At 38.2% G+C, this 19,466-nt stretch overlaps 1 protein-coding gene across 1 annotated transcript in view; it reads left to right on the forward strand.

Moving 5' to 3' along the window:
• adgrv1 (adhesion G protein-coupled receptor V1) overlaps window positions 1-19,466 on the forward strand; it is an 80,912-nt gene that overhangs the window by 7,048 nt on the left and 54,398 nt on the right. Inside the window, exons 2-9 of the mRNA XM_038268173.1 lie at window positions 7,177-7,364; window positions 9,233-9,382; window positions 12,682-12,777; window positions 12,958-13,056; window positions 13,173-13,286; window positions 14,252-14,482; window positions 14,615-14,952; window positions 15,033-15,303. Coding sequence (XP_038124101.1) covers window positions 7,179-7,364; window positions 9,233-9,382; window positions 12,682-12,777; window positions 12,958-13,056; window positions 13,173-13,286; window positions 14,252-14,482; window positions 14,615-14,952; window positions 15,033-15,303 — 1,485 coding nt within the window. The 5' untranslated portion in view covers window positions 7,177-7,178. The remainder of the gene's footprint in view (window positions 1-7,176; window positions 7,365-9,232; window positions 9,383-12,681; window positions 12,778-12,957; window positions 13,057-13,172; window positions 13,287-14,251; window positions 14,483-14,614; window positions 14,953-15,032; window positions 15,304-19,466) is intronic.

Genomic DNA, 19,466 nt, shown 5'->3' on the forward strand with positions numbered 1-19,466 from the left:
GAATAACAAACAAAAGAAAGATCCTGGTTTAGGGTTTTGGAGGCTAGTATTTTTAATGAAGAGTTGCAAAACAGAAGGTGAGATCAGTTTGATAGAAATTGAGACCTTGTAATGTGCTCCATATAAGTTGGTTATCCCAGCCACTTGGTGCAGTCAGCACATGGCATCTGAATCTTGCACTGTCACGCTTACTACCATTCTCTGACTGTGAAGTCTTCGGCCCGCCGTGAATAATTGATGCAAAAGATTACAACACATAGGCCACCGTCAGGAGAAACCCTAGAAGTACCAGCAGTTAGCACCGACCCCAGGACCAGCTCTGTAACCAGACACCTTCTCAGCAGCTCTGATAGGGATATCCTAGATCAATGTTTCTGTGTGTGTGTGTGTGTGTGTGACGTGTCTGCAAGGAATCAAGCTTCTAACACCAACATGTTGATTTAAGAGGAACTGACAGCTAAGAGGGTCAAAGCCCTACAGACCTCTCAAAGCATGCTAGTTGTTTGAGCTCACCCCGAGATGTAAGCTGAAGCATGAGGTAGTGACAAGAAGAAGCAGTTTTCATCTATAAACCAATTTGATATTGAGAAAATTCTGAGGTAGTAAATAGAAATGGCATATGAAGAAATAAATGTTGATCATTTATATGTATAAGATTATGTTCAGGCAAAATAAATAACTATCCATATACTGCTACAGTAAGCCTTCTTGTGTTTATGTGAATTTAACTTTAAAGCATGTCCTTAGGATGGTCTCAAACTAGATTTTGTTTCTCATAGTGAATTTGACTGAATTCCAGTTTGCACATTCAGTCATTTCAGTTAAATGGCTGAATGTGCAACACACAGTTTTGATTGATTATGAATGTTTTGACTGTGGGTGTCAAACAGCAACATCAAATTAACCCCCATAATCCAAATGTGTTTGCAAGAAAATATCACTCATATCACACAAATTCTTTTGCAGGAATTTTCAGCTCTAGAAGCACTCTTTCATTTCCAGTGTCAAGAGCAAAGAGCAGTAAAAGTATATATTCTCCACCACAGCAATGTGTCTGTCATCCAGAGTGAAATATTCAGTCATCCATGTTCTAATCCTTTTTACTCTGCAGATGTTTCCTGAAACTGCTCTAGAGTTTCCTCTAGGTGCATTGCTTTTATCGACTTTCAAGGGACTTGGATGGCCAATTCCCGTTAGGAATCACTAAGCTAGGATACCTCAACTGTTTTTGGTTTTAAATAATTCGACACTGCAGACATGTTAGCAACACTAATTGGCGTGTTTAATCGTAACATGTAATGCTACCTGTATAGTGTTTCTGATGCAGATGACATGAAACCATAGTAGAGTAGGTCAACAACAGACATCAGAAGTTGTGTACAGCCAGCTTTAGTGGGACCCCTAAGTTAATACTGGGATTGGTTGATGATATCCAGACAAGGCATAAGCTTAATTTAAACCTTACCCCATGATCATGAGTTGAGCTGATAACCCAACTGAAAAATTTGCTTTGGAGCTATAAATTGACTTGTGTGGTTGTGGTATTCGTACAATGAATTGGTAAAATTTGACATTTTTGGTTTGAAATCACTTTATTTGTTAAGAAGTCTAAATGCAATACTTGCCCAGGTAACTATGCTGATGTTTTTTTCAACACTGTTCCCAAATGTTGTTAGTCTGGGTCCATAAAAAACAGGGAAACACTCTTACCTAGACAGCTGGTCACAATCTGATATATAATCAGAACCCAGATTTTAAAATATTTTTGATAGTGTTTGTTTTTTTTGCTTTTTTAATCCAAAATAATCAAAGAACATGTTTAGGTCATATAATAATTTTTTGAACTATCTCTTAGTTTACATCCTAGCAATCTAACATTTTACCTAGAGAACATTTATATGTAATCTTGTAGAATACTTAATACATATTGCTTTGAAACCATAGAATATGTTTATTTTTTTTTACATATTTATTAAGACAACATTTGGCACTGCTACACAGAAAACACAATATTTTTGTCTATATAGTATTCAAATGATATATAGTGCATACATTCTGGGTTGCACAAATTAAAGTAATGTGGCTTAGAAGGTAGAACATGTTTTCCAGCAATCACAGGCTTGGTGGTTTGATCCCTGGCTCCATAAAGTCTCCTTTGGCAAATTATTTAACCTCAGAAATGGCCCCAATGTATCACTGGTTTGTAGAATAAAATAAGGAGCTGTTTTATTGTGTTTTATAAAGAGGCTTGTAGTTTAAAGTGCATTTAGTAAAGAAAGAAAAATCTGTGCAGATCAGATTTTATTAACATATAACAAGAAGATGACAGCTGTCTGAGGACAAGAACAAATTTTGTGCCAGTGATAGGATGATGTCCAATGTTAACAGTGTATTTAGTTGTTCAGATAGTTTATTTGGTGTCTCAGGATGAAATATAGCAACCATTACCTAATGGCGAGAGGAAAGAAACCAGCCATACTTAAAATAAAGTCATAAGATTTGAATCTTACCATGCACAATGTAAGTGACAAAACAAAGACATGGATGGAGTTGGGCCATTCAGATGACTTTTTGTCTCCTAAATTTCTGGCCTACTTGCAAAATGCTCTGTGAGGTGAAGAACCAACATTGCTGATCACCTTGATCACACCCTCCAATGGTTAGGATAGCGTTGGCAACATAGTGTGTAGATGGGTCTAAGCTTGTCAGAGACGTTGGGAAGGTGAATGGAGTTAAATTCAGCAAAAATATTGTAAGAAAGCATCTACAAGCATCTAAGACTTGGGTGCAAGTTCAAATTCCAGCATAAAAATCTCCATAAAGAGATAGCAAGAGCGACTATACAGTTTGGCTGAGTTTGAGCTGTTTTGCAAAGAAGGAATATCAAACATTTATATAGAAGTATAACACTTGCAGCTGTGACAGTGGTGACTTATTTTTTGATTTTATCAACAAAGACCTTAAGTAGTCAAGTTGAGATATTATTGGGTACTTTTGCTCTGTACAGAATTAAACAAAAGCTGCATCTGCTTATTGTGGCTGCACTTAAGCTCCATCTATATTTTGCTGATGTAAAGTGTGTGTGTTTGAGTGCGTGAGAGCCTCTCTACATGAACTCTGACTCTCAGTTTTATCAATGTCAGAGGTCTGCGCCAGGCGCTCCATGCCGCCTTTAGCTGTGACAGACAGGTCCTTGGGGCCTCTCTGATCCCTGGGGTCAGGGTTGGCAAAATGCATGACTTGAGCACAAAAACTGCCACAACGCTTCTAAAACAAACCTGTGCCATCTATACAGCATCTGCTTTGTATCAAACCCTATGAAGGAAGTTCAGTAATCTCAGCCATTGGATGCATAAAGGATCCCCTCTCTGTTTTGGCGTAGTTTTGTGGGAGGTTAGAGTGCTGCATGCTTGCTACCATCCATCACGGAGATGTTCTAAATAATGAAAGGTATTTGGGTTGTTTTTTTGATGGTGAGGCTTTTATGTTTTTTTCTATCATAATGTTTTTCCCTTAAAATCCAAAGATCCAAAGAAGATCCAAACATTGATTCAAAAGCTAAAAGCAAAAGAGAGCTTTTGAAAATGTTAGTTTTCTGGGATAGAACTTTGTTGATACATTGCCATTACAAACCAGTTAGGGGAGGCTTTGAATAAGCAGATTTAAAAACAAGAGTTTGTAGCATTTCAATCAAGCGTGTGATTGAGAAAGTTTCTCGGTCCCACAAATCGGACAAAGGGGGCAAGTAACAGGATTTACTAAACCCCAGCTTCTTTTTGTCCAACTACACACTAACCTCTGTTCTCCTAACCCTTTGCCCATCCCCACTTACCAGCAGTCTAAATCCTTTTTTGATGGATTTTCCAGCAATCTCTTCAGTGCTGTAGCTGGCATGTGTGACACACGTGCACATGTACATACACCCTTGACTTCAGCTCAGCCAAAAAATTGCAGACACTCATGTGAAATGCTTTCCTTGTCACAACCAAAACATCTGTGTTATTGAGACTCCCAATGGTTAATATTTACATGTTATTCATCTAATGTTGATTCCTTTTCATCAAACAATCTTCGAAACTAAGGCTAAGTTGGATTCGGTACAGCTGTAATGGAAAGTTTGAATCATTGAATATTTTAAGCATTTATTTTCCCTAAATACTTTTGTATTTAAAAAAAAAAGAACCCAGCAACCATGACTTCATCAACCCTAGATGGTGATGCTGATGGTAAACCTTGTAATTAAGAACGAATCGTCTTTAAATGATCTCGTGTTCTTGCTGATGGTGAAACTGTGTGGTGTGCATTATGAATGGGATGGGTTAGAGGCAGGAAGGAAGAGGAACGATTGTGAGTCCATTTAACTTTAAGCTGGGTCCACCCCGCATGTCATGCTGGGATGTTTTTTTGTGTTAACCATGACAACTGCCTCTGGGGCTCCATCCTGCTCTAGGATTATACTGGCTGAGGGACTTAAGAAGGAGATGACAGAGGAGAGAAAAGTCAATGGAAAGATGAGTGAGCAGCAATCCTTGGAGAGGGTTGAGAGGTGACAACGTGAGAAATGACACTGAATGAATGTGACAAAGGAAGAAATTCAAAAACAAATGCTTTAAACATACAGTATATGAAATTTTAGATGATGTAAAACCTTAATATTGCTTGCTGTTGTTTCTCAAAACATATATGCATGTTTTAACTCACAATTTATTGATACAAAAAGAGCCTTTGGTGAAATCCTCAAAACTCGATACACACTTGTGTATATGGCTAATGGTGTACCGTCTGTGAATTTAATTCAATTAAATTCACATATTTATATAGCACCAATTCTAAAACCAAGTCATGTCAAGGCACTTTACAGAGACAATTCAACAAGATCATACAGTCAGATTGGTTCAAAGTTTTATATCCAGTTGATTGCATTCTCAATGAGTCAAAGGCAATCCCTCACAATTGTTTGCTTGTTGCTACAGTGGAGAGGAAAACTCCCTTTTAACAGGAAGAAACCTCCAGCAGATCCAGGCTCAGTGTGAGTGACCATCTGCCGAGTATGACTGGGCTTCAATGAGACAAAGCAGACATCGAAAAAGAAGCAGAGATACAAAAGGCAACTGTCAACCAGCTCCACAGACAGCCAGGAAGATGAGCCCTCCTATGTCAGAGGATGAAAGAGAGCACATACAGTTAGTCATAGTTAGAGAAACAGGAACATATTGAAAACAGGCCAAGTTTCAACATCCACAAAGGCATTGATGGGAGCAGCACAGCTGCTAAACCTCTCCTGGATAACATCACAGACAAACAGAAACCGACCAAATTAAGTTGCTGTGATGAGAAAAAGCAGAGAGCTTAACATTAGAGATTGAATGAAGCAGAATGATGAAAAAAGGTGGCTATGTCCTCCAGCATTCTAAGTCTATAGCAACCTAATTATAGAATAGAATAGAATTAGAATAGAATTCAACTTTATTGTCATTGCACTGTCACAAGTACAAGCAACGAAATGCAGTTAGCATCTATCCAGAAGTGCTATACAGGATATAAATATGCATTTACAAGTGTACAGAGGGTATGTATAAATAGACTATAAAATGTATGTTAAACAGTATAAACAGCATTGATAGTAATCAGCAATGAACAGTGATTGAGGCTGTAAATGAATATAAACACTAAGTCCGGTGAAAACCAGGTAGAAAACTACTAAATAGCGGATTATGGAGAGACGCCGAGCCTCGCGTTGTTCACGCGCCGCCATCTTGTCAATTATATAGCTATAGATAGCTCAGGATAACCTTAACCACTGTAACTATAAGCTTTATCACAAAGTGTTACTATGACACCTTCAAGTCTGTTGCCATCTTGGGTTGTTAGTAGAAAACATATTGCTCTTAAGAAAAAAATATTATTTGATGGTAAATTATAGGTCAATTTTAAAAGAGTCAGCAGTCAGACTAAGGTGTACAAGGGGGTTGTTTGAAAGAAGAAGTTTATGTCAGAAGAAATTCTTTGTATTTTTTATGTATCTCAATGCAAAACCTGCTCTCCCCAAATGTCCCCCCACCATGTTTAGGCATGATAATAAGCCACATTGATTTTTCTGTTTATGAGCCAGATGAAAGAATGTTTTACTGTAGATGTGGTTTGAACATTTTAGCTTCCTCTGCAGTGCAACACATGTGTAGCATTAGCTTTATGAAGCAATTTAGTGCCAAAACAACATGTTGTGAGAAACCTAACCGCATAAACTTTTACATAGTTTGGATGTTAAAACAGATGTATCTTCAGAATGAAATGTTCTTGTGGATGTTTTATCTTCCCAATTGACACTATTCAAACATCATTCACAGTGATGGCAGGTGCTCAGACATATTGGAGTATTGCTGCCTATAACACATGCTGGTCAGAACCTGTATTGAATTACTAGTAATTTGGGCTTGTTAAAGATTATAATTAAATACCCCCAACTGGTATCAATTTGTTATGTCTCCAGGCTACTGCTCTTAGACAATACTTCTCCTAACCCCCTTACTGCATAAAACATGTAGCAGATTTTCTGCATACAGACTTAAATTTAAGTTCGTTTTTTTGAAAATCATTTGTTTTAAATATAGTGTTTTTTGCTCTTTTGCAACTTTCACCTGCTTTCTGTTGCATTGAATAGAGTTTTTTAGGGCAGGGGAGAAGAAAAAAAAAAAAGCACATTTAGCACATCCTCACCACTCTAGAGGGCACTTTAGCACATGTTGGCGTCCAAGGGGAGGAATTGTTTTTTGCTTTTTTTTTTGTCATTCATATTTTGCTATTTTTTAATATGAAAACGAACACAACTATTACACGCTACAAGCATGAACACAATCTAAGAGTAAAGTAGTAAAAATGATAATACCTGTCCTTCATCAGTGATTGAACATAGATTCATTTTAGATTAATAGAATATTACTGTTTTTCAATCAGGTATGCAGTACGCCTAAAGGTATGCTAGTCTGTATAACAAAAACGCACATGTGGTCAGCTGCTACCAACTGCAGATGAAATATTTTGAATATTTATATACATTTTGTTTGGAGGCAAAAAGACATTTTTCAAATTGCAAGGAGAAAATATTTCACTGTTGTGTCTCAACATATACATGCATTTACTGTTTCTGTTTGTTTCAAACGTTCCCTCTTTTTGCAGGAATGCTCCCTGTCCTCCTGATAGCTGGGTTGATTCTGGCTCTGTCCATCCCTGGCACCACGTGTGAATCAGCCACGCTGCGCTTCTTGGGGCAAACAGAATTTGTTGTCAATGAAACCAGCACAGCTGTGGTCAGACTGGTTGTAGAGAGAGTGGGAGACCCAATCAACGTGACTGCTTTGGTTCTTGTAAGTTTAGATTATTCTCTTTGTTTTATTTTAGAATCTCACATTTAATTGTTTTACTTCCAAATTAAAGTTTTCTTTCATTTTACTCAAGCTGTCCTTACTCAGATTTATCTTCTGATCATTTCCTCACAGCTACTAGGACCTATTTCTTTACATCTCAGTCAGACATAAGCTTATTTTCAAGCAAACAGTATAATTTTGCAGAAATTCTAGCCAAGAAATCTTTCGGGGATTTATTTTAACCACATGGAGGAGATTCATTTTCAGCTTCTCTGCTTCTGTACAACTATGGCAGCTGTGTAACGTAGATTGAGGAGGGATTCCTGCATTTCCCTACACTCTATTTTTGTGACATGCACACAACTGTGTGGGTTAGGAATATTTAGGGTTGGGATATTATAAGATTTTCACGATTCCGATTCCCTTATCGATTCTGTGAAACGATTCGATTCCTTATCGATTCTCTTATCGATCTTGTGAAACAATAAACTTTGTAATTGCACGGTGACAGTCGTCTACCTTCGCCTGGGACATTCTATTTCTGCCTGCCTCGGCGAAAACAGATGGCAGTGAACTGGAGCTGCCAGCCTCAGAGCCAGCCAGGCTACAGTCATCTAAAGCTAGTGGAGAAGGCATCCGTTTAATTAAAAAAACATTACTGTACAATTTTCGGGAAATAAACTCTTCTCCCCCTGATTTAAATAAACAAGCAACACCTTTCTCTCGCTCCCCTAACTGCGGAGCAACTTTGTAGCAGGTTTAATAACCCCAAAGAGAGGTAGGAAACTGGTTTAGGACTGGTTCAGGAAATGGCATATGATTTACTAGGAACCACATTAAGCACAGCCAGTGATATAAAACCAGCCACTTACCACCAGAGTTGCCTTCCATGCTGGTTGTAACTTTAGCTTCTGTCCGGAAGCATCAAAAACACGACATTCGTTAAAATGTATGTCATGTTGTGTGTGCAGGTGTTTCTGCATGTTGGATGTTTCCTCCCGCGGATGAAATCGCCACTTTGTAATGATTGCAAAGCGCCTTGTTGCCATCTTTCTCTTCCTTAAAATGAAGCCTAACTTTCTATCGCTTAACCCGATGGTACTGCATTTTTTTTTGTTTTGCTTTTCTAGACCTACGCCTGGTCACGTCGTACATGCTTACTGAATGCCATGTGTGTAACTTGCGTAAAAAACGTGACGTAAGTCGTGCTGCCCAGGGCTAGGCTCTGGAGCTGCCTGGAACCATGAAGAGAATCATTAAGCGAGCTGCAAACGGTGCCATGGATTTTGAACAGACAGAACCAGTTCTGAACAGGAATCGGTTTTCGATTCCCATCCCTAGGAGTATTTATACATTTTTTTCTTTTTTCAAATGTTTAAAATTTGAATAGTATCTTTAATATATGCTGTATCTTAACTCTTATAGTGTAAAATACCACAAAGTCAAAAACAAATTCTGTACATAGGAATGACGTGAGGCCCTTTTGTGTTTTAATACAGTATTTGGCCTTTTTTTTCAGTGATTCTTTCCTTGCAATGTAATTAAAAGCATTTTAAGCATTATTTCTAGTATGAAGAATAATTTCTGTAGCTATGGAACCATATCTTTACATTTTATGAATAATATTAATAATTTTTTATATAGATTTTTTAAGTTTTACATTAAAATATTTAATGTCCATTCATATCCGTATGGTTTTCCCTGTCTCTGATTCTTTATTTCACTTTGTTTACATCATTTTGTTGACCCGGTTTCTCTCTTTTTCACACTTTAGAAAAAAGTTTAAACATATATGTGTGAATTTGATACCTTAAATTTGATTTAAAAATAGTAACTTGTTTCTTTTCCTTTGGATATTTGTATTTCAGCTAGAGGGTGTCGACACTGGGGACTTTGAAGCTATCAATGCTGCAGCCTTTCTTCTGTCCTCTGAGTCCAGTAAGACCATTTTCATTGCTGTGAAAGATGATGACCTTCCTGAAGCGGATGAGACATTTACCTTCAACCTTAAACTACAGGTGAAATAAAATGTGTTTACAGTATTTATGAAGTGTTAATTATATATATATATATATATATATATATATATATATATATATATATATATATATATATATATATATATATATGTGGACCAAATAACCATCAAAGAATCAAAGCTCCATGTATTGCAAACAGTCCCATGAACATAATTTCTGTATATTTTGTGAAACATTTTTGCAGATATCAAAATTTACAACCAGTGTGTAAAAATATGTTGAAATATGACATAATTATTTTTCAAACCCCTATGAGACAGAGATCTGTACTTTGCATTCTTTTTTATCTATAAACCATCCATCCATCTTCTCCTGCTTATTCTGTCAGGATGATGATGGGTCCAGGGCATCACTAAGACATGCAAAAACACACAGACACACTCACACCTAAGGACAATTTGGAGATGACAATTAACCTAGCAATTTTGTTCCTGGACTATGGAAGCAAGCCGGAGTCCCTAGAGAGAACTCACACACGCACGGGGAGAACATGCAAACTCCATGCAGAAAGACCCCGGGCCAGTGTAGCTACCACATCTGCTCGGATGGTCAGATCTTCTTGGGGCCCTGTCCTTTCTTATGATGTCATCATATGGCAACGCCACTCAGACAAACTGTATAGCACCCGTTTCTTAAGAATCTAATCTTTTCCGGAGTCTCAACATCTTATTACCCATATTTGCTATTATTTTACATTTCTTCGGCAATCTAAAGTAGCCGAAGGCTGAAAACTATCATTTTCAGTCTTGAAGGAAAGTACTGCCCTCTAAGGCAGGCTGAGCTCTGCCATCTAACAAGGAGACAAAGAAAGTCTCAGCTTATCTGATGGCAGGGGGCAACACATGGAACATCTTAAAAAATGACTTTCGTAGTGATTTTAGACCAAGTAAACAAGTTATTCTACTTGTAGAAAACGAACGATTGTTGTTGACACAAAGTTTAAAGTAGTGTAGCTTAATATATCTACCTGAGCGATTTAAAACAGGCTTACCTATTAGCTACTGTACTGAGCACATTTAGTCACAGCGCTACCCAGCTCTCCCCCTTTATTACCATGGTTTTGAAGATACTTTGTTCACCATAAACATATTTTTTTCAGTTTTGTTATTGATCAGGTAAAACTTCATCAGCCATTATTCAGGCTAACAGTACAGATGCTCCCAACTCAGCACACGGACACGGCATTATGTTGTTATCATTGTGTGGGCAACAACAATGTTTTACGTCATGGTGCAACATTCAGCCAATCTTATAGTGCAACGTCACTGGCATGCGCAGGACCCGAGCAGATCTGGTACCTAAACCGAAAATCAAACCTGGAACTTTCTTGCTGCAAGCTGCACCACTGGGCAGCCCTTATCCATAATCAGCTCAGTATGCTCATGTAGAAAGCTGACAGAAATTGAAAGCACCCATAGAAAAAGAGAAATAAGCAAGGTCACCCGTAAAATTATAAAACACCCCCTGAAGAAAATCCCTACATATTAATCATTACATATTAATCCTCCTAAACTCCTCCCTAAAAGTAAAATATGCGGATGGTTACGCTGAGATTTAACATCACTTTGATTGATCACTTTGAAAAATATATATATTTTTTATAACTGAGCTTTAATAAGAAAGCTGTAAATATTTTCTAGCATTAAACACAGCAAGGTCTCATCAGATTATCGAATGCCTTCTCCTAGAGACGATCTCCATGGTTTCAATCAGACTTTGGCTGTCGAGTTTGATTGATGAGTTGGGGAGGGCTTTGTCTTGCTGTCATCCCCCAACCGTTAAAAACCCCAAAATAAATGTAATAGGCATAACTTATTGTAAATGTAATAAATCAATTAGCATGTATAATTGCAGAATTGAACAGCAGGAAGGATGAAACCCTTCTTTTATTATTTAATTTTAATATCTTTTAAATCCAGTGGCTAAAGTCGACATTTTGGCTGTTAGCAGAGTCAAAGACCAGATGAGGCCCACTCTGTTTACACTAAAGCGGAGACAAAGCTCTAGCCAAATGCTTGCCTGGTCATCTTACTGATGGGCTGTCAGGAGAATTAATGTGTACCACCATGGGTGTCATAGATCAAGCAAAAGTGAGAAATAAAGGGGTGATTGGGTTTCATCCATCATTCCTGACAGCTAGATCTGTTTGAACAGACAATATTGTACTAAATGGGGTTGACGCAGAACAGGTTGGAAGTTAAAAGCCAAACAGAAGCTCCTGAAATTATCAGATTGCAGAAACTTCAGACTTGTCTTCAACAACTTGGATTCTGTGCCTTTGTGACCTTCCTCTAGTTTTGTTTGTTATCCAGACTTTTATCCAAAATGTATTTCTAAATTTTAACCTTTGGTTAATTGGGCAGTAGTCCAGTCTTTTTTTTTTTTTTTTTTTTTTAACCTTCACCAAGTTAAGATTCTTCTGAAATATCTGGTTCACAAATCATTTAACTCACTAAATCTGGAAGTTTTAGCCCATGTCCTGACTGAATACATCTGTAACAACTATTGAACCAGTGACTTCAGCCACAGTCCATATTTTGTGAATCTCCATCAAACTCTTAATAGATTTTTATTCAGGATCACTGGCTACAGTTTTTCCTATAGCCTGTGTACCTTTTATGTATAAAAAAATCCTTCTACTCAATTTTCCAACAATATGCTCTGTAAGCAGAAAACTTCCTATTTTGTGGTTGGTCCTGATTGTAGAGTATGTCAGTGAATGTTTGCTAGACAGCTGTATCAATACATAGACTTTACCATAAACCTACCAAAGCATTTCTGTTACAGTAAATCCATTTTTATTGGCCCTATTCTAACTTTTTGAACAGAAAAGAAGTTTACTAGTAAAAAATCATTTTGAGCTCCCCCAACTAGACTATATACTTTTTATATAACATAGAAAGTTTTGACACGTGTTTTTAAACTTGCATCTTAAGGCTTATAAAATTCTTATGTAATTTTAAGCATGCTGAACGTTAGGTTTGTCTGGGTTTAGTGCCAATTGACAGAGCACAGCACAAATCCTAAAGAGATACCCTGCAGAGAGATAACCTGACTGAGCAGCTGAGGCAGAAACCAGCACTTCCTGCCTTTGTGCCGTCTCCCCAGGGATACTCAGTGGGTGCACAGGAATGAAGCAAAGACAGCAGATAAGAGAAAAAGGATACTCCAACCTTTTCTCATTGACCTAGCATTTTAAGTTTTAGGAGAATTAATGTTAAAGAGCATTGACATAAATTCCCCCAGTTGTAAGTAACCAATTTGAATTTCTTTTCCAGAGTTCCTCTAATGGTGTAATCCTAGGAACACCAAACAAGGCAACAATCACCATTTTGTCTAATGACAATGCCTTTGGAATAATTGGCTTTAACTCGGTAAGAACTCCATTGTTTATTTCCAATTCGCCATTTTTTCAGAACCTTTCACATGATATGAATGTTAGACCTGAAGCTTAAAGCCGTTTACACACAATTTGGTTACATCAGTTTATTCTTTAACTCCTCTGAAGTCTGCTTAAGCTGATGTGACTCTGGTTCTTTTTTTCCCCTTATCAGACTGCAGAGATTGTTGTTGATGAATCCAGACAAAGGAATGTGCCTTTCACCCTAATTAGAGAAAAAGGAACATATGGAACGGTCACTGTAACCTATGAGGTAGGAAGACAGTGGAGCACATTTAAAAATATATTTTCCCCCAAAATAAATAATCCATGCAGATTGCCCGTGGAAGACTAAATATCGCCTTTTTTATTTTAAACTTGTTATTCTAGATCTCTGGTGGTCCCAATCCTGCCATTGAAGATCTCGATCCAGACAGAGGCAGCATCATCATTCCTGTAGGACAAGCTGCAGTGACATTCAGTATCCACATTCAGGATGATCAGGTATCAATCAGCAGCACTAATAGTCCAATTCAAAAATTGTTCTTTTCTTTTTTGTTACATCTCTCTGCCTAACATGAAGCAATGCATAATACAGTAAAAATAAATCTAAACAATCCTTTTAGGGTATGTCACTCAGCTCTGTAGATGATCCTTCTATGCAAGAAACCTCTAACTCAGTCTGGATGAGGCATGTGTGTGAACATGTATTTTCTAGTATTCTCACAGATTCTTGGATGATCTAGTTGTTGCTCCAGGATTTCAGTGATAATGTTAGTCAAGTGATATTGGATCTAACTTTAAACCATGAATTGTTAAAAATTTTGGAATATTCCTCTCCAAAGCGTTATACTCATCCTTTGAGGCTTGTTTGTTTCTTCATAATGCTGTTCCTTCATTGATGTTCTCTAACCTTCAAGGCCTTCACGGCAAAGCTAAGAGGTTAATATACTGTAAAGGTTCTGACCTCACTTTCAAAACCCTACCATGCTATTTATTAGAGCACTTTTGCACAGCAGCCAAATTAACAAAGCTAAACTCAAACATATGCACACATTTATACTCTGATATGCAGATGATTTGGTAGCTTGAGGTTAAGTAATTTGCTCATGGGCAGATTGGGAGGGGAAATGGAATCAATCCTAAAACTTTCTGACTTCTCATTTATCCACAACCTGAAATTAAATGACAAACACATGGACTCAATTTGTGAAAAGAAATTGTTGGAGGCAATAGGTTTCATTAGATTTCATTAACAGGAATCATAATAAAAATTTTATTTTAGGTATTTATCTATAAAAAGAAAGAAAACATTTATTCTTTTCTTTTGCCAGTTTTTTTATCCACCAACTAAACTCCCCCAAAAAATTATGAATTAAAAAAATACCTTGCAGAAAAATCTATTCCCATGTAACTTTTTGTCATGTTTGAAGTTTTAAAATGTGTGTTTGTCTTTCTCTGTTGATTAGATCCCTGAGAATGATGAAGTATTTACAGTGAAGCTAACAGGTGTGGCAGGTGGAGCCCTTCTCAACCTCAACACCAGCAGTGTTCAGCTACGAATCCGGCAAAATGACAGCCCCCTGCGCTTCTCCGTCTCTGTCATGGCTGTCTCAGAAGCTGCCGCTGTCATTAGCCTTAATGTGACCCGCGGCCGGCTGACTGAGAATGGGCCACTAATTGGATCTGTTGAGACTGAGGTTGTACTATCTAAACTTCCTGACTTTTTTAATTTTTAGGTCATGTCATGTTTAAGATGAAAGTGCTTTTCTAAATAGTTATAAAACCCATTATTGTTAAATTAAATTAATATAAAACCTCTATTTTTGTAGGTGTCTGTGGATTATATGGTGGTAAGTGGTGAAGGAGTTGGCAGTGCTACTCCAGGTGTGGATTTCCTGGACATGCAACCAGTCAGGACCATCACATTCCCTCCACTGGTCTTCCAAGCCAGCCTTTTTTTCAACATTAGCGATGATGACGTACCAGAAATTGCAGAATCCTTCCACGTGGTCCTGTTACAGGAAACTATAAGAGGAGACGCTGTGCTAGTTTCACCCAATGCAGTGCTGGTGACCATCGAGCCCAATGATAAACCCTATGGCGTCCTGTCAATTAGCAGCGCTGCTCTCATTCAGCCAATCATCATCAATGAAGATCTAACACAAAAGTAATTCAAATATCTCATAATTTACAAGACTGCTTGCACTTAATCGAATGTGATAACATCTAAGATAATCTCTTCTCCAGATTTGATGGGATTGTTATTGTACGAAATGGAGGAAGCTACGGGGAAGTGTCTGCAAACTGGTCTATCAGCAGGAACTCCAGTGATCACTCACCAGTGTTGAGTGACTTGATGCCACAGTTTGGAACTGTAACATTTTCTGCCGGTCAGGTGACCGCTGTAATTTCATTAAACATCGTGGCTGATGATCAACCCGAAGAAGCAGAGGCTTTTGTTCTGAAACTGCTGCCTCACACGGTTACCGGAAACGCAGAAATTGACGAACCAATGGAGGTGAGCTTTGTTCCTACACTTGTCAAGAGACACATCCATGTGTTATGCATGCATGTGGCACCTAATGTGAGCTACAGATGCAAACTTGCCACATGGAGCAGGAAAAGATTCCTTGGTGTGTTGCTTTGCTCTGTGGGTGTTCCCTTAATGTGGCCAAATCAAAACAAAGCGGAAACAGAAGGCGTGCTCTGCATGTGGGGAAACTCTGTTTTCTTTTTTAAGCATGGCTGAAGTGGTCTTTTATGGCTTCCATCTTTGCCCAAGCTTCTTGGCAAAGTGTGAAAGCAGTGGGCAGATCAAAGTCTAGTCTCTGTCACAAACAGACACACATCAGACAATCATCCTCAAGTTTAGAGAGGTCTGTTCCCCCCTGTGCAAACCAGATTGCCTGAAAATAAATATGCAACTTAAATGATAATGGATTATGACCTAAAATACATAGAGATAAACATATAGTCTAATGGTCTGCTGACTGCATTAGGTGAAAGTGTTTCACATGCGTCCGGATCCATGATCGCTTTAGGATAATATGGGGCATAATTTAACGCTCATTGAAAACTACTGCAACAGTTTTGAGCTGAGTTAATTGAAGAGAACCTCTCTCCAAAGTTAGCTTGTGGCTCTGGTTTACTACCTTCATTCTCCTGTAATGTCTTTGCTGTCCAAGTCTCTCTCTGTCATTTGTTTTCTTTTTATACGTGTTGTGATTCTATAGTTAAATTCTATTCCCAGCCCGCTGGGAATTTATGTTTCTGATACTTTAAGATGTTTATTGCCCTCCCCTGTAGGGGTGGTAAAATATCTTATTTAATCAGATATTATTTCAGCTGTTATATACTGTTTATGACACACAGTCCTACTAACTGTGTGTTAGAACAATAAATGAAAGAGTGATTCGAGCACTAATCATGGTCAAACAGTTATTTCTGCACATACATGGAATAAATTCACCACAACTTCTGTTCAAAATATAAGATTTTATTAACAAAAATCATTCAGCTCCAAGTCAAACATATTTCAGTTTAACACTCTCAACTAAGACTAGTAAAACTCAACTAAACTAAACTAACTACTATGTACAAAGAGGAAGGGGAAAACGGTTGAAAAACATATTACAGTTTAAGATGGATTCTGTGTTTGAAACCAAAGTTTATCTGGAAGAATTTGGAATGTGATCAAATTAGCTTTTCACTAATTTTAAAGAAATTGGAATGTTTTCAGACCAATTGACAATGCAAATCCATGAGGTGAATAAAACATTATTTGGCCAAATAATGTTTTATTAAATGATTTGCTTAATCAAGAACCAAAAACCTTTAGTTAAATGATTCTTTACCCTCTTTAAAGTAGCTAGCAGCGAATAGACATCAGGCTTCCCTTAAATGACTCTTGGTCATACTTGGTAATGGAAATGTAATGAGCATTTGAGGAACACATAAACACTAATGTTATTTCAGTGTTTAAATCCTTAGTGAATAAAGCTTGTCTAAGCTTTAGCAACAGCTCAACATATATTCCTGTAGCATAGCGTAGCATGCAGTCCATTCTTTAGCATCAATTAGCGTTGCCTTTACTCAGCAGTAAACACACGATATGATTAGCATCATCAAAAGACACATTGCTTGTTCTGTCCCTAATCATGCCAGACCTGCAAACCTTTTCCATGTCCATTTGGAAAGCTTGAGTTTCATCCAGTTTTGCAGCTCTGCAGTCAGGGGTTCTTTGTCTCAGTCTCACAGCAGGGGTCCCCTCAGTCTCACACCAGGGCATGGTCTTCATCCAGTTTGGCTCTGTAAGTTCTGAAACTCAAGAGAAATGTGTTGCAAAGGTTCTGTTTGCAGCAGTTAGGTTCTGAAGAGTTCTGACTCATCCTTGATGGTTCTGGGGATCTGGTTTCCCTGGGGCCTGCATCTCCACTGTGGGCCACAGTGGGCCCCAGCTTTGAGCGCAGGAGCAGAAGCAGGCTGGATCAGACGAGGGAGAAAAAGTGAAGAGGAAGAGAGAGGAAGAATCCTGTGTGCTCTGTGGTTTTGTTCTGCCCTCACAGAGGGGGGTAGGTTTTCACACCTCTGTGACTTCCATGTGACTTGCTGGCTGAAAAAGGGGGGCTGCTGAAGTCCCCCAGCTGTTATTCACCAAGGCTGCGTTTTCTTCTCTGGTCATCCTATCAGGATGAAATATGGAAACTGCTTCCCAATGTCCAAAAAGTATGATCATGGCATATGGCACAACATATCCCCCTTTTGATCTGGAAATAAAAGATGCAGTTCTTTGTTTTCAGATCACAAATAGGTCCATAAAGCCATGAGATCTGGAGCGGTGATGAGTCAGGTTCCTGTTGGCAGGAAGAAAGTTCATTTAGGGTTCATATCTTCTCCAGTGTTTGTCCCTGGATGATTTCTTGCAGGTCTGGCAGAAGCTGACCCTATCTTATCATAAAACAGTTCATTTTCTCCAGAGGTTTTGCGTCTGGTTGAAGCAGGTCTGGCAGGAAAGTCTGACCCTGATACACAAATATATACATTCCAAACAAAATTTCCTAACACCTTCATGATGCTGTTGTTCAACCTTCATCATTTCTCAAGTTGTGAAACAAAAGAAAGGATAAAACAGGTTAAAGTATGTTAGAAATTATCAGCAACTATCATACTCTTGGATATGATAAGTTTTACCATTAGCTTGGAATTGTGGTACCTTGTGATTGGTCAGAGAAGCCAGTAGCTCTGTAAGAACTGTTTTGCAGATCTGTTCTAAGTTTTCTTTTGTGGTTGTTTCTGTAACTTGTTGATGTCCCCCTTTACCAGTGTAAACCTTTGGTTTTGCATTGTGATGTGAAGGCTTATGACCTTCATCTTGGTTAACCACAGGGGAACTGAATCTGTGTCTGTTTCTGGTCCTGTTCTTTGTTTGAAGGTTAAAGACTCTAAGCTTGCTTTGAAATCTATCTGATTTGAGACGTATTTCCCAAACAAGCTGAGCATATCTGCGAGTTTCCTGCATAGAAAGGTTCTCTATCCTGCAATGCATTGCTACATCATATCGTACACTTTCATGAAGATTTTGGATGAACAATGCTTTAAATGTGGGATCATCTTCGTCAATATCTGGAGAACTGCAGCCCTCAAAATAAACCTGTCTCAAGCGAAAGTAATATTCTCTGGGTGTTTCATGTTCTCCTTGGAGAACTAAAGATGCCTCAAGCGTTGCTAACGCCGGATCTCTGTAACCAGAATATTCTTCTCTTAAGGTTTGACAAAGAGCTAAATAACTTTCTCTGATTTTTGGAGGAAGAGATTTTATGAAAACATGGACGCTTCTAGCTGTTGTTTTCCAAATCAGCTTCAATTTTTCACGAGAAGAAGGAAATGTCAAGTCTTTTAGACAGTGCTCAACTTCTTGCAGATAATCAGCTATGTTGGAGTGTTGATTTTCTGGGTCAAAAATATCAATGTCTTTGGCCAAGGATTCAATTTGTTGAATTCTATGGTCACTCGGTGGACCTGGCCCGTCAGGAAGCTGGTTCTGCTCATTAAGTGGTGGGGGGTTTTCAGCTAACCTTTGATGACACAAGGGAGACTGGTTCTCCTCAGAGTATTTCAAGCTGTGAACTTTGGCACTTGGTGCTCGGTCAGCGGAGTGTGAGACAGAGATTGGTTTGCATGGCTGTCCTTTGCAAAATTTTAAACTGCTTGAGTTTATCAAGTGATCTACTTGTTTCTCTCTGTCTGCGACACTACTTTGACTTTGAACATCTTCAGATCTATTTAGTGTTAACTCAGAGTTTAGAGACTTTGTATCTGCTTCAGGAGCTGTTCTCCTTTTGACTGGGGTGACCTCCTGCTGATTCAAAGTCTGCTTGCTTTGTTTATTGCATAGCTCCTCCAAGAGGGGGGTCACTGTTTGTTCTGAGGCATGGTCAGTCTGGCCACATGGGTCTTTGATCTTGTCAGCTCCTGACAATAAAATGTTTGCAGCACTTACTCTGTGGCAGATCATCTGATATTTGGCTTCTAACTCAGAGTACTGTTTAGCTTTTATTTGGGATTTAAGCTGATAAAGAAGCGTGAGCTCACAGAGTACATCTGTTATCAGAAAGTTTCCATTTGGGTTTTGAATTAAGTTAATTAATTCTTGAATCTTTTCTTCAATAGGCTGAGGTTAAA

This window comes from Cyprinodon tularosa, unplaced genomic scaffold (genome assembly GCF_016077235.1).
Source record: "Cyprinodon tularosa strain WSP-4 unplaced genomic scaffold, ASM1607723v1 ctg696, whole genome shotgun sequence".
In the NCBI taxonomy this organism is placed as follows: Eukaryota; Metazoa; Chordata; class Actinopteri; order Cyprinodontiformes; family Cyprinodontidae; genus Cyprinodon; species Cyprinodon tularosa.